Genomic DNA, 25,584 nt, shown 5'->3' with positions numbered 1-25,584 from the left:
ATCATCCGCAAATAATACCAGCTTTACGTCTTTCGTGACTTTGGAGATATCATTGATGTACAAGTTGAACAGTACATCAAATAAGGGTCCTTGTTATGCATAGATGCTCAAACTGTGGCTCCCTTTGCTATTATTATTATTATATACTATTTCTAATATCTCCACATTTGCCACAAGCCAAGTACGTGTAGGTCACATGATCCATGCTAAGCAAATATACAAGCATTCTTAGAATCAACTCATATGGAAATATACAGTATAAGCATAGCAAAAGGCTACACACAGCTAATTGTTACGGGACGTGTCTGGTGGACCAGGTGGGAAGAGCCAGGCCGCCACTCGCTCTGACTTCCCAGTTCCGAGCTTGCCCTGTGATTGGTCGAAATGGAGCTGTCAGCCGGCGAGGGGAGGAGCTCCAGGTCCACACTGCCTGACCTGAAGGACACACACACACACACACACACACAGGAATGTTGTTTACAGTGTGGATTCTCAAAACTGTGCTACCAGTACCAGTGATGCTACATGGGCACCATCTAGGGGCGCCATCACACACTAAATGATATACTTTGTAAAAACGCCTGTTACAAGTATCAACGTCACTCATTTTTGCTGTTATTGTGTAAATACAGAATGTCTCATTTTTTTTGTCCGCTACTTCTAACTACTTCTCCATTTCTTAACTAATTCAAACAAATCCAACATCAAAATGTTCAACTCATTGTGGACAAGTGTGCTACTATTCGGACCTTTCACAATATTTCCACATTTAGTGTCATTTCATTTTTTCTTTATAAAAAATGTCCCATTCAAAATGAATGGTCAGTTTAAATGGCGCCCTCCGCTGGTGAAAAGTCACTTCAAATTTTCCATTGCTGAATCATTTTGTACCAGTTTACTCCTCCTTTCATTCTAGGTTTTAGTGTATTTCCACAGCAATTCAGTCCAGCTTCAGCTTCCGAAGGGCTCATGTGTTCATTCAAAATTTTGAAAAAGCATTTCTTACTCTTGATCTTTTGAGCATTCACATGCAATGACTGCTGATATTGCATTATATAGTTTTTTCTTGATTTTTTACATATTATAGTATTTTCATTCATTCATTTTCTACCTCACAAGGGTCGCGGGGGTGCTGGAGCCTATCCCAGCTGTCTTCGAGCGAGAGGCGGGGTACACCTCTCGCCCGTTTGTCTGTTGTTTGTCTATATTCACACTCACATTCATACCTATGGACAATTTGGAGTCTCCAATTAACCTAGCATGTTTTTGGAATGTGGGACGAAAACAGGAGTACCCGGAGAAAATCCACACATGCACGGGGAGGCATCCATACAGAGATGGCCGAGGGTGGAATTGAACCCTGGTCTCCTAGCTGTGAGGTCTGCACGCTAACCACTCGAACCCCGTGCCGCCCACATATTATAATATTTTAATTATTATAAATATTATATTTAAACTTTCTTCTTTAATAATCTTCAAACATTTGCTTTTCACAATATTATGACTTTATTCCCGTAACATTTTGACTTTATTCTCATAATATTGTAACTTTTTTCCCAACCTAATTGTTCAATCATAACTCCATTAATCACATAAAAACAACAGTTAGTTGTTGTTGTTTGTTAGCTGCTGGTGCATTAAATGTGTCGTAGTGGACCATTCCTAATGCTAGTTTGAATATAGTTATGTTCTTTGGAACTCATGGCACCTGATCGGTAAAAGTGAAACGTCTCTACTCCGGGTGTGAACTGACATTAGTCAGAATTCAAGGATGAACTTTGACCTTTTGAGTGTGTGTGTGTGTGTGTGTGTGTGTGTGTGTGGTGGACATCTGGGAAAATGAGAAAAGCTGCCATATTCTCCTGAGCACTCAGACCTCCCCCACACTTCCTCTTGCTACACACTGCATGGCGGTCTACTATCTGGATGAGCCCACTTGAAAGTACAATACAGCTAAAGAGTCATGGTAAACACGGCACGGTGGTTCCGACGGAGTGTTTCCCACCTGTTGCTGATGCATTCCTTTATCTCCGTGGTCCAGGAGCTGACCTGCTGGTCGTTGTCCGTCTCAAATATCAAACTGCCTCGGTTAACCTTTCAAAAGGGACAAAGATGTTTTTTTGTTTTTTTTTCCAAATGCCCCGCATAATAGACCATATGAACCAACACACACCTTTAAAACAAACGTGTTTAAGTTGTCAGGCATCTCCAGCCGGTTGCAGCGACGGACTTCTTGGATATCGGAGCAGTGAGTCGTCAGTTTGGGGATGGAGGCCTGAAAGACACACTCAAGAACATTAGCCAATGAAATGAGACAGGATGGAAGACATGGATTGTGTTCGAAAACGCATACTAACTACTACATACTTCCATGCCCATACTATCCACACTCCATACTGCATACCCAATCCATAATCCATCAGACAGTATGCAAAGTGTTTACACTACAGCGTACTACATTATAACCTACAATGCATTGCGCTCCGACCCGAGCCGAAATCGACAGTCTGAAGCTGATTTAGCTCTAAGCACATTAAATACATCACTTTATTGAGATTTTTTTTAATCAGGCGAGAAAGTGGCCGTTTAGATCCCGAGTGTGCCATTTATTTGTCCAAATACTAACCGTTTACAATTTCGTTCGAACGACTTCAGCAAAATTTAAGCTCGCCAAAGTGAGCAACGCACTTCCCGTTACTTTCATAAAATAAAACACCCCCTTAGTTTTCTCATACAAAAAAAAAAAACAGTCATAAATCACTGCTTTTACTTTGAAAACAAGAAGCGATCCAATTCGTACTATACCCTGCTTGACACTGCCGTTTGGTCCATCCTGCTGCTCAATGTTTTTTTTTTCCATGTCATGTCGCGTTGCATCCTGGGTAATTTGAGTATGAGTAGTAAGCTGATGATACATACTCAACATTTCTGGTGAATGCAGTATGCATCCAGGAACTTCTCGCATACTGCCAGTGTATACTGCATACTGCACACTGCATACTCAGAGTTAGTATGAGTAGTAGGTAAGTATGCGGTTTCGAACACAGTCATGGTCGTCATCATGAAGCCCGTCCATGAGACACGGCGTATATACAGGATGCATACAACACAGCTCAATCGGTAAATGTGGCAGATGAACAAGAAAATTGGAACCACATAGCCTTTACAGGCTTCTCTACACACCTTAAGATAAAGCTATGGACATGGGAGCTGCAGACAAACATAGCTCATTAGCATTAAAGCTACAGATGCATAAAACAGTGTGCTGCCAGCAGAGCCTTGAAACTGTCTACGTTCCAGTATCAAGGCTAGATAGGTTGGTATGACTTGAATGAATGGAGGGCTGATGAAGAGCAAGACCTGTTGATCATCATCACTGCCTGGCGACTGTCCCCGTCCTTTGACCGGCGCACAGCGACACGACACAGAATAGCCAACGTATGAATGACACTTTTTAACCTCTCATGACTTTCTGACTCGCATGCCTGCACGTGTTATTGTCAGCTGTCACCTTTGACCCCACGGGGGCCCGCAGGCTCGCACGCACGCACGGCTGACCGACCCATCCATCCATCCGTGTGTGTGTGTGTTTATGCCGACGGCCATGTTGGCGCTGGATTGGATCTGCGGGCTCTACAGTGCTAGTGACATTTGATTAGCTGGCGTGTCTTCTCACACGCCGGCTATTTTAGCTTTCTTGGATCCATCTTGGTTTGCCTTCACTTCCATGTGAATCCTCAGAAACTAGTATGGGATGCCATGGTTTGGAATAAGGGGGTATCTCATACCTAATTTTCATGCCCTGTTTCCACCGCACAGTAACAGCTCCACTTCAACGACTTTGTTTGCCACTTAAAAAAAAATACCACGCTGCACTAAACGCATCAGCGGGAATGAGTGAAGCAGGGGTGCCCAAACTTTTTCCATCATACTGAAAAATCAAACCATCCCAGGGCCAACAGTAATATTTTACTTTTTACAACCATTTTTCAAAAGCCGTCCCTCTTGGTACAATGAACTATTTATAATTTTCCCATTTGCGAGTGATCTGTGTGTGTTCATGCATGTGTTAAAATTTCCCTTCAATGCGTAGCCTCCTTCATGCAACATGGCTCCAAGCCTTTTCTCTTCCTGGTTGCTGCAGAGCGATCTTTTACAAGACAAAGATGCAGGCTGCGGTCTTATAAAATGCACTTCTACCACATAGTGGCGGTTTTTTTCAGCTTAAAACGGCACCAAACATGCTCTCTTTTACCGTTGAGTTGCATCATCTCCGATATGAGCAGTCGATTCCAGACTCTGCATCAGCAAGTCCATCCGTCAGCGACCGGAGAGAACCCATGTTCTCACAACAATAGTCTTTGGGAGAAGGAGTGATGCCAGCCGTGCGGCAGTAAAAAAGAGCGTAAAACTTGTAATGCAAGTTTCCTGTGGTGGCACAGAACCGGGGAAGTTTAATGCGACCAATAGGAAGCGGCATTACTCCAATGTGGATAAAACTATACACCACAACCATAGAGAAGTAAATGGGTGACTTTTTCTCATATCTACTGTTGCTGACTAATGTTCTCTGTTTGAATAATATGAATTGATTAAGCCTTTTGTAACAATCCACAACAGAAATGTAATGTAATATTCAAGGCTGCAATGTTGGTATTATATTAGAAGTTGTAATGGGACACCCCAATCTGTAAAAACGACTTTATGGAGCTTTTCTGTTTCAAATTGTAATTTTTGAAAATGCCGAATGTGTGTCTCCTGTCATTTTGCCATTTTTTTTAATCCAAGAGAAGACTGAGGGCCACGCAACAAGGCGGTACAAGCTTGTTGACCTGCCCCATGTGTAAAGTATCTGAGATAACTTTTGTTGTGTATTGGTGCGAGAGATAGCCAGATAAGATAGTGAGTGTCATTTAGTTCATGGCTCTCTCACCGCTATGGCCAACTTCCTCCCGTCCAAACATGGCTCGCATGCCTGTCTTAAATCAAGCCAAGACCCAATGGGGACAACATGCTGTACGCCAGGGAACATAGCAAAAAAAATATGTAGCTGGTGGGGGTGAGTGAGTGTTGTGAGAGAACAAAAGCGTCAAAAGGAAACAGACGAGACGGTGAAAGAGGGGGAGAAGAAAAAAGAGGGAGCGATGGAGAGCAGTAGAAGAAGAAAGCCAGATTCCAGGGCTTTTGTACACCGGATGAGTGTGAGTCCATGTGACAGCGTGTGAGCTTCAGGAATGTCTATGCTAATCCTACACACACACACACACACACACACACACACACACACACACACACACACACACGAAAAAGAACTAACCCTCCGCCCGCTCCATTTCCTCAGATGGCCAGTTTTTGTGAATGGACGGCATCAGTCGGAAGGCCGTCTGTGTCAACCATGCTGACACGGCGATGGGAGGGAAATGACTCACTTCGGCAGACGTGACTCAGCCAGTGGCTGAAAGTGAACAACTCTTGCTGCAACACCTCCAATTTCATAATACTTCCCAAGGATCTTTAGATATTAGTATTTCAGCCCCCGGTAACCACGAATGGATTCAATCTGCATGTTCACCGGGTAAATGTTCAGATTTTTCCTTTATTATCACATTGCAAGGCTACAACTACAGTCGTCCATTAATCTGAAGAAAAAAAAAACAGCATCCCAGCTTTGTGATATATATGTATATGAAAAAGCTATTATTTGTATCAACGTCACTCCTTGCTGTCATCCCCATTCTTACTGTTTTTTTTCCAAATATTCAAATTTTCTTTTTATATCTTTGTACATTTTTCTTACTCGTAATATTATGACTTTATTCTCATACTATTTTGACTTTATTATGGTAATATTTAAACTATTCCCCAACCTATTTTTTCAAAAATAACAACTATATTTTGTTTGCCTATGCTACGAAAATGACATTATTTTTCCTCAGAATATTAAGCAATTGTTCTTGTAAAATTGCAACTTTTTTTCTCTTTAGAATACAATATGTTGATATTCTTGGAAAATTACAGCGACTTTCCGGTTCTGTTATTTTTTGTTATTTTCTACTGTTTTTTTTTCCAAAATATTCAAATTTTCTTATGTTTGTAAAATTTTTTTTACTATGCTACGAAAATGACATTTTTCCTCAGAACGTTAAGCGTTTAATTCTCGTAAAATTGTGACTTTTTTCTCTCTTTGGAATACAATATGTTGACATTATTCTTGTAAAATTACTGCGGTTTTCCGGTTCTGTTATTTTTTTGTTATCATTTTCTACAGTTTTTTTTCCCAAAATATTCAAATTTTCTTATAGGTTTGTACATTTTTTTACTTGATATTATGACTTTATTCCATAATATTTTGACTTTATTATGGTAATATTTAAACTTTTCCCCAACCTAATTTTCCAAAAATGACAACTATATTTTGTTTGTCTATGCTACGAAAATGACATTATTTTTCCTCAGAACATTAAGCGTTTATTCTCATAAAATTGCGACTTTTTTTTTCCTCTTTGGAATACAATATGTTGACATTATTCTTGTAAAATTACAGCGGTTTTCAGTTTCTGTTATTTTTGTTTTCATTTTCTACTGTTTTTTTTTTCCAAAATATTCAAATTTTCTTATATGGTTGTTCTTTTTTTTTTTTTTACTCGTAATATATTATGACTTCATTCCATGATATTTTGACTTTATTATGGTAATATTCAAACTTTTACCCAACCTATTTTTCCATGACAACTATATTTTGTTTGCCAATGCTACTAAAATGAATAATTACTCCTCAGAACATTACACGTTTATTCGCGTATAAAATCGCAGCTTTTTTACTCTTTGGAATACAATATGTTGACTTTATTATTTTATATTTTGTTATCATTTTCAAACTACTGTATTTCAACTTGCGTCTTGTAAATTTTCTTCACGTAATAATCCCATCATATTTTGGATTAATTCTTGTAACATAACAGTGGTGACTGGATCTCTAATCAGCTGTTAAGACTCCATTAGGGATGGCCTTTCAACTCCTTTTCTTGATCCAAATGATCATTAAGAAAAGCATAATTAATTGTTTTTTTATTTAACCCATTGCACTCTGCCGTGTCCCAATGACTTCACACGACGACGACGACAACGCAGGTGCAAATGATAATGAGATCTGTGTCTTAGCGAGAGTGAGTCATGGCAAAGGAATCTATTGTGAGAACGTGAATGAGTGTGTGACTAAGAGCATCTTTAAGGAACCATATGTGGAGTGAAGCAGAAGGAGGAGAAGACAAAAACAAGCGGCAGATGTCTGAAAGGGGTTGAGCAACACACATCGCAACAGATCTGACGGCTGTGAATCAACTTGTGTGAAGGGGGTCAGAGGATGTGTGTATCTGACCCTTGTCTCTTGCCCAAAGTCAGCTGAGACAGACTCCAGCTCACCGGTAAAGATACTTTACTCAGCATGATATCAATACAACAAAATGGTATCACGTGTTATGACTGTTATGACTATTCTTTACTCTTCTTTTTCACATTGACTCAACCTACACAGACAGCACCACACATGCCAATATCGTTCACTTCAACTGTGACGTCACATCCAATGCACACCTCCACGTGATGAAAACGTACCTTGAGAACAGATGTGACCACGCGACCTCGCACCCACTAGGTCACACATAACAGTTGTGCGCACACACACACAAGAGTGACACACAGGATGTTAGGAGTCCAACACGACATTCCCAGAGTCTCATTCTCAAGGTCATCGCCACGGCAACTGACTGACACTCAAACATTCCACTATCCCTCCGAGGGTCGCTGTGGTCTTACACTGTCCAGGATGCCTGTACGTGTGTGTTGGAAGACACCACCCGTTGGGGGCTGTGTGAGGCGGAGGAGACCTTGACCTTAAACGTCGTAATCGACACATCTGTCAGCGCTTCCCCTGGGGTCAAGCTGGGAATGTTGCTGTGTTTGTTTTCCAAGTCTAAAGATATTCAGTATGGTTCAAAGCGTATACAAATGTAGCTAAACAGTCCCAAACAACCTACTTGCTATGTACCGAGTCTCGCCATCAAGTGCTGTACTGTATCGGACTGAAACATGTCATGTTTTCGGCGCTTTTGGGGAACTTGCAGTTTGTACATGAAGAGAGGAAGTAAACATTCTGTTCAATTAAAGCAACATTTCCTCATTGAGGCGCAGGGGTGTTGGGTGTTTACTCAACTTCAGAGTTGGCTATTGTTTACAGTTTAAAAAGTGGTAATTTAAAAAAAAGGAATACATACAAATTTTGTGGAAATGCAATTTCTTCTTAAAGTATTTTTATGCAACTTTGTGGCATGCAAGTGAAACAAAATAGTATAGAAGCCCATTTCCGCCACTGAAAGGAAACAAATGGGAAGTCATAATTATGAGATCAAAAAGTCAGATAAGATAAAAAAACCTTCATAATTACGAGATAAAGTCACACTTATGACATAGGAAAGGCATAATTATGAGATAAAAATTATGACATAAGTCATAATTACAAGATGAACTATAGAAGTTATGAGATAAAAAGTCATAATTATGAGGTAAGAAAGTCATAATGGTCATAATTAAGAGAGTCAAAAATAGACATAAAAATCAAAGTTATGAGCTAAAAAGTAAATTATGAGATAAGAGTCACATTTATGAGGTAAGAAAATCAGAATTATGAGCTAGGAAAGTCATCATTATGAGATAAAAAGTCAAAATTACAACAAGTCAGAATTATGACATAAGAAATAGAAGTTATGAGATAAAGTCATAATTATGAGGTAAGAAAGTTACAATATAATTGTGAGAGGAAAGTCGTAATTAAGAGATAAAGTAAAAAATATGACATAATGACAAGATATTAAAAATGGAAGTAAAAAAAAGTCAATTATGAGATAAGAAAGTCACAATTATGAGGTAAGAAAATCCAAATTATGAGCTAGGAAAGTCATTAATTCATGAGATAGACAAAAAAAACTAAGTTATGACATAAAAAGCGCTAATTATGAAATAGGAGAGGCATAATTATGAGATATAAACTCAAAATTACAAAATAAGTTCATTACGAGACAAAAACATCAAAGTTATGAGATAAATAGTCACAATTATGAGAGAAGAAAGTCATAATTTTGAAATAGGAGAGGTATAATTATGAGACAAAAAAAGTTACGAAATAAGTAGTCATACAAAACGCCTTATTCGGCACATGCTCAGTTTGTGTCTTTTGACCTTTTATCTCCTTACTTCAATTTGTGGCTTTTGTCATAATTGTGACTTTTTATTGAACAATTATGACTTGACTTTTTGCCTTATAATTATGACATAAATTCAACTTTTTGTGATAATGACTGTCCTATCTCATAACATTGACTGTAATAAAAGTTTTGGCCTCTCTTTCAAATGCAAACATAGCGTTTTGTCCTTAAAAATGTAGAAATGTAGCTTTTGGCAAACTCCAGGAAGAGTGCAAATCTCCAAAACTGGTTTCAGCATTTGTGTGTGGATGAAAAAAAAAAGGTTTGGAGAAAAAAAAAAAAAAAAAACACATTCTTGATGTTTCCTGGGTGTGTGCTGATTTTTAAAGATAATGTACATCTGATATTTGACTATATTGAAGAACAGAGGCGTGTAACCAAGTCAGCTGAGGGAGCTTATTCAGGCCTCTGATCCTCTGAACAAGCTCCTCCAGTTCCGCTCCCACAGTGAGCGCTACAGGATTTCATTCAGCTCTACAATACTTCACCTGTATGTAAAAGATAATGCTCCTCCCTTGTATATAGTGTAAATGTATTGTATTTGCTTATATTTTTAGGATTTGATTATATTTTTTTTTCATAGGAGTGTTTTCTTTTTCTTCTGCAATTGAGATGCTGCAACCAAGCAATTTCCCTTGTGGATCAATAAAGTCTGTCTAAGCCTCATATAACGTCTTAGCTTATGAAAAACCTGGTAAGAAAGCAATCAAAACTGAACATTACTATCTTTATGAAGCCTAAATTCTTAATACAGATGTACCGACAATCACCTCCATCTGTGGCAGCTTGGAGGATGTGGCGACACATTTACTTACCAACAACTCTCACACTCAAAAAGTGCTCGAGTCGGGCTCGCAAAACTGATAGCGAGGAGAAAGTTCTAGGAAGTCGATGAATTAAAGTGTCTGTTCACTTCTCTGCACGCTTCTCAGAAACCCTGACGTGCAAGGCCAAATATGCAGAAGTTAAGAAAGCACACTGAAGATTCACAGAAGCCATCTCAAGTTCCCGTTCGCTGAATTGGCTGTGTGTGTGTGTGTGTTGTTTTTAACAGAAATGTACACTTCATATAATTTTGCCCTTTGGCCCAAGATGACACTCTGTGATAGTGAATATAAATAAACTGGGATTGGAGTAAGGGGGTAAACCTACAAAGATCATACTTATTTTCATAAGTCCCAGCACCCCCCGCGACCCTTCGTGAGGAAAAGCGGAAGAAAATGAATGAATGAATTAATATTGTTTTCCCACCGTGGAATCGATTCGGTGGCATCATTTTGGAGCGCCATCCAAGACAAATAGTTTATGTCAGAGTTTGGAATCAAATAGAACGTGAACATGCATACGCAAAAGGCACTTTGCATATTCTGATTTTCATCTTTTCATACCCATGATAGGTTTTGCCAGGAAAAAAGATTTGTGGCATTGACATAAGCAGCCATAAACTTAAAAAAAAGCTATACACCAGCATGGAACATTGTCGTCATTCACAGAACATCGAGAGCTATTTTTCCTCATCTTCAACACATGGTCGCTTGCGTACTTACACATGTGACGTTGTGTGTGTCGGTTAAGGGCGTGTGAGATAGAGTGACGGTTAGTTAAGTCCGTGTTGCGTGGCAGGCAACTGTGTGCATATGTGGGAATAGCGAGCCAAACGCCAAACGGCCTTCCTCCTTGAGCTGCCTTGACATGATCCATACACAGCTTTAGCATATGTGCACTAAACACAGGCACTCCCATTTGTCAATGTACAGGCATCCCTTGTTATTGCAGTTCATTGGTCCCAGACTCGACTGTGATAAGTGAACTTCAGCAAAGTAGGATTTCTTATTTTTGAATGGAATATTTTCATAATTAGACCATAGAAAACCTGTGTATGACCTCCTAAATATGTTTCAGCATTATTATAGCCCTATAGACATGAAATAACACCCCTGTAGACACCTTCACACTCATATTACCCAAAACAGTAGACATGATAAGTGTGAATAAGCAATTTAAGACATAATTGTCCATAGGTATGAATGTGAGTGTGAATGGTTGTTTGTCTATATGTGCCCTGTGATTGGCTGGTGACCAGTCCAGGGTGTACCCCGCCTCTCGCCCGAAGACAGCTGGATAGGCTCCAGCACCCCCGCGACCCTCGTGAGGAAAAAGCGGTAGAAAATGAATGAATGAGCTCCTGGGGGAGCTGGGTGGTGGGTGGACAGGAAGTGACATCAGGGGTTCAGAGTTGAGTTGTAGCTTAGCGTGGGTCACGGTCACAACAGTAGCTTGTGTTTTTATTAGGCATTATTTTGCCTGTTGTGAGATAAATCAAAACTACAACAAAAGCCTGTTGCTATACAACGGTGATACACGTAGTGACCAGTGTAGAATACTAAAGATGACAGCGTCTTTGAATGTGTCTTCTGAATGCCTCGTTTTTGTATTTCAGTCCATTTAGCCATTTTATGCTTGAAAATTATTAATTTAAGCTAAAATATGTACAAATTGTAGACTATATTCAACCACAAACAGCATAATTTATCAATGTATAATTAGATCATGCAGTGTGGCCAATATGTTAACCACTAGCCCACCGTGAGGCAGGAGAGTGCGTCCAAATTTTTTACTTTAACTGTATATATTTTTGTGTATTACGTATGTCAGGATTGGCTGGCGACCAGTCCAGGGTTTACCCCGCCTCTCGTCCAAAGACAACTGGGATAGGCTCCAGCACCCCCCGCGACCCTCGTGAGGAAAAAGCGGTAGAAAATGAATGCATGAATGAATGTATATATTTTTGTGTATTACGTATGTCAGGATTGGCTGGCGACCAGTCCAGGGTTTACCCCGCCTCTCGTCCAAAGACAACTGGGATAGGCTCCAGCATGCCCGTGACCCTCGTGAGGATAAGCGGTAGAAAATGAATAAATGAATGGAAAAAAAGTAAGTAATTTCCCCAATGTATAGGTCAAGGAAATGTATTCAAATGTCCATCCCTGATACAAAGCACTAATACGGGTTCCATTAAAACTGTAAAAAAACAACAACAGTGTTTTGTAATGAAGTTTCTTGTTTCTTTTGTTCCCCTGGTTACAGTGTTTGAACAAACATTCTAATGCATTTTTGGAAGAAGAAAGTTTGTATTCAACAATAAAAATGATCAAAACATAGATTAATTGTCAAAGTTTAGACACACCTCATTCAATAGCTTGAGTGTGTAAACTTTTGACGAGGACTGGATATAATTTACAGATCAAGGAAATGTGCTCAAATGCCCATCTGTGATCACCAATTCCATTGTAACATTGTTTGACTGTAAGAAGAAACTAAGGGAATGACCCACACTGTGTTCTTTCTTCCCCCGTTTGCAGTTTGGACAAACATTCTAATGCACTTTCGCTCCTCCTGACTTCACTTCCTGGTTCGGGCTGATCCAGAAACGCGCCTGCACTGGGAGGGAGATGAAACATTTTCCACACAAGCGTCAAAGCCAAACGTGACTGCCCAGGGCCAACCTCCTCTGGATGTTTTTAAAACGCAGAGGCTATACAGCTCTGTAGACCAGTAAGCTTCACTGGCTATGGGTTTTTTTTTAACAAACATTTGAGAGGCAACCGATAATAAATAATTGAGAGCAATGTAATGGAAACCAGAGAGAATGAGAGAAGCAGGCTTATGGAGAGGGATGAGCAAAGTTGTACAGCTCTTTCAAAGGGGGACTGGATGAAGGAAAAAAGAGAAGAAACCTTTTTGCCAAGGTCCGTTATATCTATTTTTCAACAATTTGAAATAAGTCTCAGTGGTCCCACAATAGAGTATTGGAAGTGTGCTGGCCAAAATCTAGCCCTGATGCTGGAATTTAGACAGTTCCTTTTGTAAGCCCATTGTTTTGTGTGTCTGTGCTATAATGCTAATGAGAGCCCGACCGATATGGGATTTTTGAGGCTGAAAAAAAGACGATAACCACACAGGATATATACTCGACATCAGGGGTCTCAAACATGCGGCCTGCGGGCCATATGTGGCCCGCAGGACACTAGTTTGAGGCCCCTGCCTTGATATGAAAGTTTAACGTTAGTGCGGCCCGTGCAAGTTTGATATGGATGCTGTATGGTATCATGTACCCAGAAAAAATAATTACGTTTGATGAATGTTCATGTTAAAGGTTAAATAACTGTTAATAGTTATCCTCCCTATCCGTGTGGAAGTGGTAAATTTGAAGGAAATAACTTGAAGGCTACCGTTTAGGTCGCTAGCTCTCTAGTTTGCGAGTTAGCATGTGTCTCAAGACCGTGCAGTTGCGCAATATGTTGTAAATAAAAAGAGCATAAATGTGACTATAGTCGTGTTTTGTCATGTCTACAGGGCTCTAATAATGCTTTGTTCATTTTAATCTGAAAAAATAATTTGTCTACCCACCAACTATATGTGCTTTCTTAAGTTTTTATTATTTGCCGTTTTATTATTATTATTATATTTATTTATTACTGATTGATTTTCTTTATTCTTGATTTGTTTATTTATTTTTCATCTTATTTTGTGCAGAAAAATAAAAATTAAGATATTTGAGAACAGTGGAATGTTTTATCAGAGCTTTTATTGTAGAAAATCGGAACCAAAGCACTGAAAAAGTTTGTATATTTTTCTGTTTTTAATAAATGTGTTTTTTTTTTTTTTTTGGGAAAACCTGATGCGGCCCAGCCTTGCCCAGACCCTAGCTCCAGTGGCCCCCAGGTAAATTGAGTTTGAGACCCCTGCTCTACATGAACATAAATTCTAATCATACCCAAAATATGATTCGAAGCAAAGAAGTGGCTGCGTTGGGGTGAAAGTGATAATACATAGGCTAAAATGTGAGTTGCTTTTCAACTAATACATGATCTGTTTATAAAAGGCTTATTCATATTCATATTTACTGGCTCTGGAAAAGTTCCATCTGCAGCCACTGAGTATTTGCAGAAAGCTGAAAAACAAATGCTGAAGCAAACATTAAAAAGTGGGGGGAAAAAAAGTTGACTACAAACAAAATAAGAAAGACTTAGTCTTATTGTTGGGATTTGTATGAACTTGTATGAAATCCCCATCAGCAGTGTAGTACATAAACAGAGACATATCCCCCACCAAACTGGTCCCATGAGTCCAGTTCTGGTCGGATTTCCGTGATCAGTTGCTGAGCCCATTTAAGTAAAGACTTTGGCTTCTCAAAACAATATGGGTTCAAAATACATGTGTTCCACAGCAGACGAAAATGTAAACGTCTTCATCGCATACAGAATGCATGCAGTGATACGAGATATGTATGCAGAGATACGACAGGAGACAAATACTGTATAACACTGAGCGATTTGTGAGGGGACGTGGCAGTGCACATTATTTTCATGTGTACTGCTCATAAACAGGCTCTAGGGACACACATTACTGTTAGAGTATCTCTTAAAATGATCTCTTTTTTAAACACTATGCATTGTTAGCCTTGGAGGCATAGCTGCATATTGTGTGCCATGACCAACTAAATGGGGGGTGAGGTGAATTATGATATTGATTATGTTCTTTTTTTCTTCACTAAGCATGTAGTTATTATCGGTGGAATGTGTTTTGATGTCAGTATGCGTGCAAATAACGCCGATATAAAAGTAGGACAGCAGCCAAAGGAAAATGCTTGGTTGAGAGTGCTGCACAGCTTTACTTTGGGGGCTTTCCACATGCAACTCGGCAAGGTCGTGTGACTTGTCGTTCGTTGGTGGTTGTAGGTGAACGCAGAAAAACATGCCAGAACACTTTAATTAACACTTACTGTAAGAGATCATTTCATGCTCTTCAGTTTGGCAAATTATATTCATGTTGAAATAATTTTACATTCCTCATCTCTGTTCCACATATTCACCAAAAACCTACACATCAAGTGACAATTTGAATCAAGTCCTATTGAAAATTCCAGCACATTTATCTTATCAACAAACCTTTACGTTAAGGTTTCCTTCATTCATTTTCGACTGCTTATCCTCACGAGGGTCCCAGGGGTGCTGGAGCCTATCCCCGCTGTCTTCGGGCGAGAGGCGGGGTACACCCTGGACTGGTCGCCAGCCAATCCCAGGGCACATATAGACAAACAACCATTCACACTCACATTCATACCTATGGACAATTTGGAGTCACCAATTAACCTAGCATGTTTTTGTTTTGTTTTTGGAATGTGGGAGGAAACCGGAGTCAGCGGAGAAAACCCACGCATGCACGGCGAGAAAATGCCGTGCAGCCGCATTTTATGTTTATACATATAATATTTTTCTACCAGAGGTACTTGTTCAAAACATGCAACAAAATGTTAACATTTTCTGAAATGTGCGTGCATTATTTAATGTTATGAACCAGCTTACTCAGTCTCTTTGAGTGCTCTAGCAAAAGCCCTCAAAACAACGAGCGGGTAATATAAATGAATATTTAACAAACAACTGAAATTCACAGAGAAGTGCATTGTAGTGGAGCACAGGTTCCGGGTGGGACTGTCTGGATCGGAAGTCACTTGCTCCGCTTTCTTCAAAAACGGAATCATTTACGAAAATTATTTAAAAAAATAAATATTTAAACATTCAAGCACAAATCTAACACAGGAAATATGCCTTTCAGTGTTGTTTTTCCACAATGGAAATTACAATAATAATGTATTGCAGTTGTTTTGGGGAATCTAACATTATTGGTCATAACGTATCTTTTACTCTGTTTACTTGTTCTTATTCAACTAAATTTTTCTGTAAAGTGTCTTTGAGTATTTTGAAAAGCGCTATACAAATAAAATGTATTATTACTATTATTATTATTAAGGGTCAAATGTGTGAGTTTTTTTTAAATAAGGAAGTGCGCGTGTATGGTTTTATGCATTCGAAGGCAGCCACTCTTGCAGAAAGTGACACTAGAAAGAAAAGACGCGAGAGCAACCTGATAAACATCTTGACCACATGACTCTAACCGCTTCACTTCCTTTAGATGTTTCTCTTGATTTTTTTGTCACAGCAAAACACACACACACACACACACACACTCACAGTGAAGTTCCAGAATATGTTAGATGCAGGCCAAAGACTCAATGGAGCATAATGTAAATAAAATACTGAATTATTGCTTACCACATCTTAGCTCAGCTCACATTTTAATCACTTTTCTTTGGCCGATAATGGTTAAAATGCAAATAGCGAAGGCTTGCTCACTTTTTCTTCTGATGCAATAGCCCAGGCACGATTCAATGTGCACGTGTCATCAATTTTCCAGGAAAACTCACAGGATTTGAGTCAAAACTGACAAGTAAAAGTGAGTCTTGAATACCAATCAAACACATAGGTAAAAACATCAACCACAAAACTACAACAGGACATTTTGTGACACCAGATTATGCAAAACTTCTGCAAATCCTGGTCCAAGAGAAATAATTTAACACTTAAAAAAAACGGACATCCTGGCTTTCCTATCTTAACGCTCCCGGCTGTGTCTCTAATGTCTCCTGCTGTTGCATTTCCGGTGTCTCTCCATCCCTCTCTCCCTCTCGCTTGCTTAGTTGCTTCCATTTGGTTTTTGGTTAAGTTGACTGGCCCCATGTGTGTTGAGTGCTTTAGTTGTGGTATGCAACGAGAGCCAAATTAACGCTGCGTGTTGCCATATGAGAAGTAACATGCAACAGATGGACAAGGCGGTCGGGCTATGCAAAAACTATTATACACTGACGCTACAAACGCCTTTACCTACCATCTGCATAAGCATGTCCATAACCACAGTTGAGCGCCCAACTCGAAACTCGAAAACATGAGAAAGGTATGACGACTAGCATAGAACTGAAAAGTAATTGAATTATTTTACGACTGTGTCGGTAAGTGATGTGCAAATCTGATTATATGATACGTGTGGATTGAAAATGGCTTAGACAGCAGTGGTGTTTAATTTGTACACTAGTTATGTCTAGCTTGGATAGTGTTGTTTCTGTGTCAGTCACTGACTAAATACTAAATCATGATTTTCATGATATTCATTTATGAATACAGAAAATGACGTTTTGGTGTAAAAATATGGCTGCTTGATACGCTACTACTATTAAAAAGTGTCTTCTTTGGGAATGTTCTGAAATGTATTAAACAGGTACGTTTTTATTGCATCCTTATACTTGAATAATGACTTATTTCCGCTTGTGTAGCTTTTGTTTGTTGATGTACACATTGCATCCTCCCTCTGGCTTTGTCGTCTTCTTGTGAGTTGAATGATGTTAAACAAAAAACAAACAAAAAAACAAGCTCGCTCTGATGACTGCTAAATCCTAAATATCGGTAAATATAGTTCAGTGCGACTTTTATGGGCTTTTCTTTCCCCTATCATGACGCATTTTGTGACTGATGTGACATACTGTGAAGCAACTTATAGACCGGAAAACACGGTACATTAAATATGTGGTTGGGAGAATAAACACGTCCAGAAAGCAAAGGACAAAGTGAAGAACATCACACAAGCATGAAAAGAAACCATGTGGGAAAGATTAAGAAAAGTTGGAACAAATACACACATGCACGCACACATGCACAGCTGAGATGTGATTAGGGCGAAGTCTACAGGAGGTCTGAGGAAACATATCCGTTGTGAGACTTTTAGCCGTCTGTGGGAATCGAAGTGACTTTTGGAAGGGAGCAACACCGCAAGTTTCCTGGCAACATTCTCAGCTTGTCGGCAGTCCTTTTTGATTTTTTTTCAAAGTGTGCATCAGTTGAGAGAAAGCAGGGTTCACGTTGACAGAATACAACCTCGAAACTAAGAAAGTGTAGCGATACGCAATGTCAGTGTCACATTGGCTGGAGAGGCTGCTTAATCTAAAACGACAAACAGGGGAATGTAAATTGTTTACAGGTTCTCGGGTTGGTTTGTCCTCCTGGAGATACTGAACACTAAGGGCCGAGAAGATATCGCGGCGTCAGTGATGTCTCTGTCTTTGCTTCCGTCTTTTCAGCTGAAATGACAAGATTCACTTCTGCAGGGCCTACTAGTTTTGTCATCACATGTGCAGAACAAAAACAGACGTGATGCCTACTTATGGTGGTTATGAAAAGAAAATTGTTTTGGTTATTGCAGTCATTCCCACACAGCTATAAAAAGTGGTTGCGGCAGTAAAAAATAAAAAATAAAAAAATTTAGTTAAACGATTGGTTTCAATCAAATTTGCACAAGGTCCAGATTGGACCAGATACCATACTACAAAAACACATTTTGACCTCCCTGACTGAGTAACTGTAGGAGTATAACCTCAAAATCTGAAAGTCACCAGCAATGGCGATGAAGAAATGTGTGATGACCATGAAATTGAAATAATGTAGAAAAGCAGAGAACATCTCTGTCCTGGCTATTCAGTTCAACATGGCAACAATGTAAAAACAAAGACAACAACACTAATAATAATAATGGAAGAAAGCCCAGGCATTATTCACTCTATAGACATTTGTCCATCTGTGTGTTAAGAATGTTTAAAGTCAAATATAAGCCTGTCACGATCATGGATATATCGATTTATCGAAAAAATAGATTGGTAATTATGAGCCCTCGATAAATTAACATAAGTGTATGTGCATCCTTTAGTTGGACTTCCTTATATGGGTTGCAGATTGCCTGCACTTAAACATGGACCTACATATCCAGAAGTCCTAGGGAGCGCTTGGAGAGTGTGGGTGGAGTAAATTAAAAAGACCATTTGGGTGGGAAGCAGGAAACCCATGGAAACGCTGCAGAAAGACAACCTGGAAGATCTAGAAAGCTTTCTGTTATGGGTTATTGTGTGTAGCTGCTCTATAGGAGTCCATAACCCAATACAAAGGGCAGAAAATAATCATAATGGTTCCCCTTTCGTTTAAATAAAGAATTAAAAAAGTAAAATAAATAAAAAAAAATGACTTACAACTGTTAAAAAAATACAGAATGATTAGCAAGTGTATATAACAATAAAATTGACATAAATAAAAATGCAAAATAAAATGACAAATAAAATGACTTCAATGAAAGTGGATTGCAACTTAATGACCATTGGAAAACCATTTGAAAACCCTTGGTTTAGAGGTTGAAACGCAGCAAGTCTCCCTGGAAGAGAGTCATATATTTTCCATTATTTCCTACTGGGAAATTTAAGTCTCCATGCCAACACATCGAAAGTTGACCGACACTTTCAGGCCGACTTTAAAACATCTGATCATGCAGATTTTTTGGCTTCAAAGAACAATCCTGTATGTATCACTTTGGATCAAACTTCCATTGCACACAAGGATGAGGCCGCAGACGTTCATTACACAATGCCGCGTTCCAACCTCAATCTAGACAATGCAGAAGTGAAACAGGCCTTAAGTTTTCCCTCCACTGACAACACTTACAACACTTGATAAAGACTGCATTTGCACTTTTATTCACCGTCATCCCCCACCATTGACATATTTACTGTAACACTCCGCTGTCTCTGCAACTAATCGGACAAATCCTCTTGCAAGATTATCTGATGAATTTCTTTGGACTTCTGCGTCACGGCTGCAACTTTCCCACTTGAATATATTATCAGTGGGCAAGCAGCTTCCTCTTTTGGCTAAATGAGTTTGTTGATAATGCCGCTGTTTCACACAAAAGACACATACCAAAGATATAAATAACACTTGCCAACACCGGACGTGATGATTACAGCCATATTTGTGCTCTCACACAGTTATCAAGTGCGTGAAACATCAGTGCAAGTTAAAACTAATTTTCCTCACATGATCCTTTTCTTCACATGACTCTTAACTTGTGTGCATGATAGTGAACAGCACTCCTTCCTTTTAAGGCCATTCTCTGGGCTCTTAAGTCTCTGCCTTGCCAAGATTCCACACGTGTGTGCACGCACAAACACACAAAAGCGAGAGCCCTCAAAGAAGAGCGGCCATAGCAGTCGGCAAAAACCTTGCCGAGGCCTTTGCTGCTGCGCACAAATGCACACGTATGCGCGGGCACACAGAGCTCGGCCTCTATCATTAACTCAATTACTTCAAGCATGTGGTTGGGCTTACAGCTGGCAGAGAGGTTGAGGGCTTCTAAATATAAAACACTACCAAGCGCACACATACAACATCTTTCTCATTGACCTACCGTAAGCGCGTAGGCCAGAATACACACTGGCACCCACCCAGCCGAGACAGAGCTCTGTTTCCATTGACCTTATAGATGACTGTGGCTAGGACAACAGTCAAGTGAGCCACTATGATTACCAGTGTGGGGCTCCTGAGGGACTGGGTGTGCAAACACGAGCCGCCTTGCAGCTGGACCCAACTTGATATATTGCAGTGTTTTCTACCACAATGCAAGAGCCAAGCACGGGCTCATGCATGAGTAAAGAAAAGAATAGACTAGTGCTGTGACTATGGTGCTAACTCAAACATGCAAACTTTAGGTTTGTTTGGCCCAAAACTCGACACGTGAGGGCAAGTTTCATATTCATAACTGATCAAGTCACATGTAAAACACTTTTAGGAAAGCGTGTGGCTGAAGTGAGCCCCAAACAAACAGGAAGCAGCGTGGGAGGCATACATAATCACCAGAGTGCAAGAGGACATGAATCCTTGCACATTAGCTGAATGGCAATTTGGCATTAAAATGTTGCATGTATGCATGACAATTGATTGCATTTTTAAAGCACGAAATGAACAGCATAATCCAAATGCATACAGCAGCACAATTATCCAGTTAACTCTTCAGGCCCCAAAAGTTGCAGAGAGCTGAACACAAGTTACTGGAATTAGGGTTAGAAACCATGTCTCCAACAGCCAGGTGGGACGACCCACCCAGCAGGCTGCACAGTGGTGGAGCCGCTTACCACCGCATAATGGAGGCAGCGCCACAACAGACGGAAGTATGGTTGCAGCTCTAGACTGACCACCAGACTAAATGCTAAGACTGTGAATCCGATTCCATCTGGTCTATTCATCGCCTTACATTACCTTTCATTAGTGGCGAGTACCTATACATTTTCTGTGCATTTGGCTTGTTAGCGTCCTTTGTCGTGAGCGACCAAAGCTGAATCTAACAAGAGTCACTATTATTGCAAATGTTCATCCAATGTCAGACATTTTTCAAACGCCGTCCCTCTAGGTATTTTTTATGATTTTGACTGATTTTTTAAGGTACATAGAACATTGTGTTGTTGGGTTATAAAGGACATGGTATATATCAAAAGAAGAATTAGACTCATCTTTCATCGGGGGAAAAAAGTTTGTTTCTACCTTTTTCCGTTCTTTAGCAATCACCGGCATGCAGCAGAAGCAGCAGGTGCGTTTCAGCAAAATATCAGTCCTCAACAAAAAACAACACCAAAAATTACATGAAAAAAAAAAATATATATATATATATATTTTTTTTTTTTACAACTACTGTATAACACCATGAACTATTTAAAATAGTTTCCAACTGAACTGTGTGTGCACATAGGTATACATGCGTTAAAATTGACCTTCAATGCGTAACTTCCTTTGTGCAACCACTTCCTGGTTGCTGCGGAGCATGTATTTCAATGGGAGAGATGCAGGCTTACATTATAAAATGCAGTGCCGCCACCTTGTGGCTGTTTTTGCAGCTTAGAACTGCACCACACATGCGCTATTGTGGAGTTGCATCATCGACTCTTTGTGCCTCTCACGCAAAACAACGTACAATACATATAAATACGCCTGAAAGTCGTATAACTATATCTTTGGTAGCGAATGAGTTTATGTCAAGCTAACAGGAGGGATTTTGGAGGCTAAAGAGTAATCAATTCAATTTTGCTTAACAATTCGCAATTTTTGCAATTCCATTTGGAAAAAACAAAGACCAAAGAAGTCGGTTAGCATCAACTTTGTTTAGTTTAGAAGTAACATAACCTTACAAACCCAACAGTAAGGTCTTAAGAGGCCCACAGACAACGGCTCGTCGATGGGTACCAGGGTGTCTTCCCAGGAAAAAGTTGTTTAAAAATAAAAAACAGATTTGAAAATATAAACTATAGTAATAAAAGTGCAACGTTCATTCAAAGTTATCTGTATACGGTGTGTGCAAATGTTTCTGCATATTGGTAATATGAAAATGTCCTCAATTAAATATGCGCTTTGCAGGTTATACAAGTTGCCCTGTTGTCATCCTTTCTCCTCAAATGTAGCTAAACTTTGTGCCACTAATTCGCCATGTTTCCTGCTGACTGGAATGACGAATGACGTCACCACACACGTCATGTAGCCTACGCAGATTATTCCAAGGAATTGCAACACTGGGAACCAGTTGAACAAGAACCGGATCCCGATTCCCATCCATAGCTAATACCCATCGCTCAAGCAGTCTCAAGACATGTTTGGTACACACCGAAGTTAGGATGATCGCATTCACGCTTCAACAAACGGAGTTCATTTTAACGTGTGAACCTTGAAAAAGAACATCCGGTGAGTGTGGTTAGTTCCACAACATCACACAACACTCATTGGGCATAGTTAAAATGTGACAATGACTGATCAGAAAACAAAAACAGACAAATATCAAGATAGCATTGCTGTGTGTTGTCACATGGCAAACTCACAACTAAGTTAACTGATGCATTATGCACATAAGGAATCAACCAAAGGCAAACAGAGATGATTTGTAAAAGCAGGGGAAAGCCCCTGAGACTAAACAAGCTGGATGCAGGAAATTACTTTGTACCCCCACTGTATGTTGTGTGAGACTTGTATGCAATGTACAAAAGACAAGAAAAACGTGGTGGCTTTTATCTTGCTGATTATAACATCAATTATTTTACACGTCTGGTGGTGGAATGGTACACGTTTGTGCCTTTCACTGTACTGGGCACGGTTTCAATTGCTGGCCCAAGGGTTGCATCATATGAATACATGGTACGAAATATCTGATAAGGTACAGAGGTATACCGTGTTGCCACACCGAGTGAGTGAGGGGCAGGCCTAACAGTAGTCATGGCTAGTGACAGTGCAGAAGAGAAGCCAGACCTTTTTGCTTCACCTTCCCAGTGAAATATGTCAATCAGGGGTGTCCGAACTTTTTCCACTGAAGGCCACATAATGAAAAATGAAAGGATACAAGCACGCAGCATGCATATTTTTGGAATGTGGGAGGAAGGGGAGAACATGCAAACTCTACACAGCCATGTTCTGGTCAACAATCACGTCATTTCTTATCATTTTAAAATGTTTCATTCATAAAATGCACTTAAAAACAACCGACCCATGACCTAAAAACCGAGGCATGCTCCTTACACTACTAGCATTTCTACAGTATGTGTTTAGAGCATGTTAAGCCTGGCTCTGAACTGTAATGAAGGCAGAGAGAAGCAACTTGACAATAGTTTGAAATGTGATTAAGAACAACATTGTTCGTTGGGATGCTTCCCTGAGATCTTTCATATCAACCATTTCAGTGTGATAAATTACGTTTCGTTATAATTTATTTGAAGAAATGTGTGCATGAACACGTGTTCGTACCTTTGGAGGATCATAAAGCTCCAACTGGTAGCCCTCGCCTACTCCGCCTTCAGCGACCCTGATCCTCCTGACCAGCAGGCGGCAGCGCTGCCAGCGTGGCTGCGAGTCTGAGATGGCGTCATCCACGAACAAGTACCTCAGCTGGCCCTCTTTACAGCAGCTGCTGACCTCTGACCTCCTCTGCCTCATGCTCCCGCTGCGTAACCAACGGAAACGATCCAGGAAGTTGGAAGCTACTCCAGATAATAATGGTGACGCTGCAGGAGTGGAGTCAGAGTTCAGTGAAGAGCGGGTTTGTGAGGAAGAGGAAGGTTGCTCAGATGTGAAGGGCACGCTGCTGACTCTATCGCTACTGTTTGAGGGGCTGATGACGGAATGGGTGGGGTTGCTGGTGGACAGGTCCTGTGATGAGGGGGGCCTGGGAAGTGGCCGTTTCTTAAAAAGCCGCCTTACGGATTGCCGAATCTGACTAACAGAGAAGTGTGTGACATCGTGTGCAGGGGTGGAGGCTGAGGAGTCGGATGCTTGTCGACTGTCTGTGCCAGACAGCTCCTCGTTACTACGGCTACGGAACAGCACCGATCCGCTTCCAAAAGTACGGGTCAAGCCCCTGAGCAGCACTGGGTTTCCTGATCGGGGGTTTCCTGGGGCACATCGCAGCAGCTGCTCCTGCTCCCTGCTCGCCACCACTGGCTCCACTTTGGGTGACACCACCGCAAAGCGAGCGGCTCCCCCCGATTGTCGACCGGCCTCCCGATAGTCCTGGACCCCGGACAAGGAGGTGATCCGCAATCGACTGATTACGGTTTGTGAAGGAATGGGAGGAGCCACTGTAGCATTGCCGGCAGCAGTGGGGCAGTTGCTTTGTTGGAGGGGAGCGCCATCTTTGTCGACCTCATAGCTGAAATGCTGCTGGAAGAGGTCGGTGAACTGCTTAGAAAACGTCTCCGGCGGGAGGATGTCATTGTGGGGGCGCTCCCTGGCGAAGCTTCGGTAGTGTCCTGCAAGTTGGCGCGCTGTGGCGATGGCGTGCAGCTCGCAGAACTCCCTCCAGCCTCTCGGGGGCGCTGCGACACCAGGGCCGCCTCCTGCTGTCACGGTGGTGTTGGCTGGATGGAATGTGTTACCATTCATTGCAGTAACCAGACCGTCTGAGAATCACTGCGGACAAACACAGAGTTCCAAAACAGAAATTTAATTACAAGCAAATTGAAATAATGTGCTGTGCAATAAAGAGTGACCAACTCACAGCATTTTGGTCAAATACTGAAATGTTCAAACTTTGCGAGAAAACATCCACAGTCTGATTTATCTGCAGTCTATCTCAAACAGTACAAATTGAATTACATGAGTCTGCAAAGAACCTTGAGTAAAAAATAAATAAATAAAAGACTGGTTCCCTCTCAAATTTGGAGTTTATCGAATCGTCTAGTGAGGAGAAGAATGACACAAGGAGAAAAAAGTGAAAGCAATTAAGACAAATAAATCTCTTCTAAAGTCCCTCCACAGATTGCAGAAGGTCCAGTATGTGAAATGAATGAACACAGTAATAAGTCATTGAGACAGACACTGAATGAGGTCTGATGAAGGAAGTATGGTTGGAAAATTTCTCAATCAACCACACTGCCGACTCTGCCATCTGTACGCTTGGGTGTTGACACGTGACCCGTTTCGAAGTGCACCCCCAATGCTCCTCTTCCTCCGCCTCCCTCCCCTTCTTCCTCTTGCCTTTTTGGCTTTGAGGTTTGAAGTGCTCACTGGGTTAGGATTATCACTGGGACACTTCCATTTGTCTTGACATAAAATGACAAACACCGTAAGGCCCATTTTCACACTCT

General features: G+C 40.5%; 1 protein-coding gene across 2 annotated transcripts in view; it reads right to left on the bottom strand.

Annotated features, from left to right (window-relative positions):
• The window catches only part of sh2b3 (SH2B adaptor protein 3), a 44,489-nt gene that overhangs the window by 2,964 nt on the left and 15,941 nt on the right, over nucleotides 1-25,584 (bottom strand). For both annotated transcript variants that reach the window (XM_058072067.1, XM_058072068.1), the window contains exons 2-5: nucleotides 23,747-24,907; nucleotides 2,174-2,275; nucleotides 2,006-2,094; nucleotides 284-435 (exon numbers count right to left, since the gene is read on the bottom strand). In XM_058072067.1, coding sequence (XP_057928050.1) covers nucleotides 284-435; nucleotides 2,006-2,094; nucleotides 2,174-2,275; nucleotides 23,747-24,880 — 1,477 coding nt within the window. In that variant the 5' untranslated portion in view covers nucleotides 24,881-24,907. The remainder of the gene's footprint in view (nucleotides 1-283; nucleotides 436-2,005; nucleotides 2,095-2,173; nucleotides 2,276-23,746; nucleotides 24,908-25,584) is intronic.

This window comes from Doryrhamphus excisus, chromosome 4, assembly GCF_030265055.1.
Source record: "Doryrhamphus excisus isolate RoL2022-K1 chromosome 4, RoL_Dexc_1.0, whole genome shotgun sequence".
Lineage (NCBI taxonomy): Eukaryota > Metazoa > Chordata > Actinopteri > Syngnathiformes > Syngnathidae > Doryrhamphus > Doryrhamphus excisus.
Note: the sequence above shows the minus strand (reverse complement) of the source record. Positions and strands in the feature narration are given on the sequence as shown.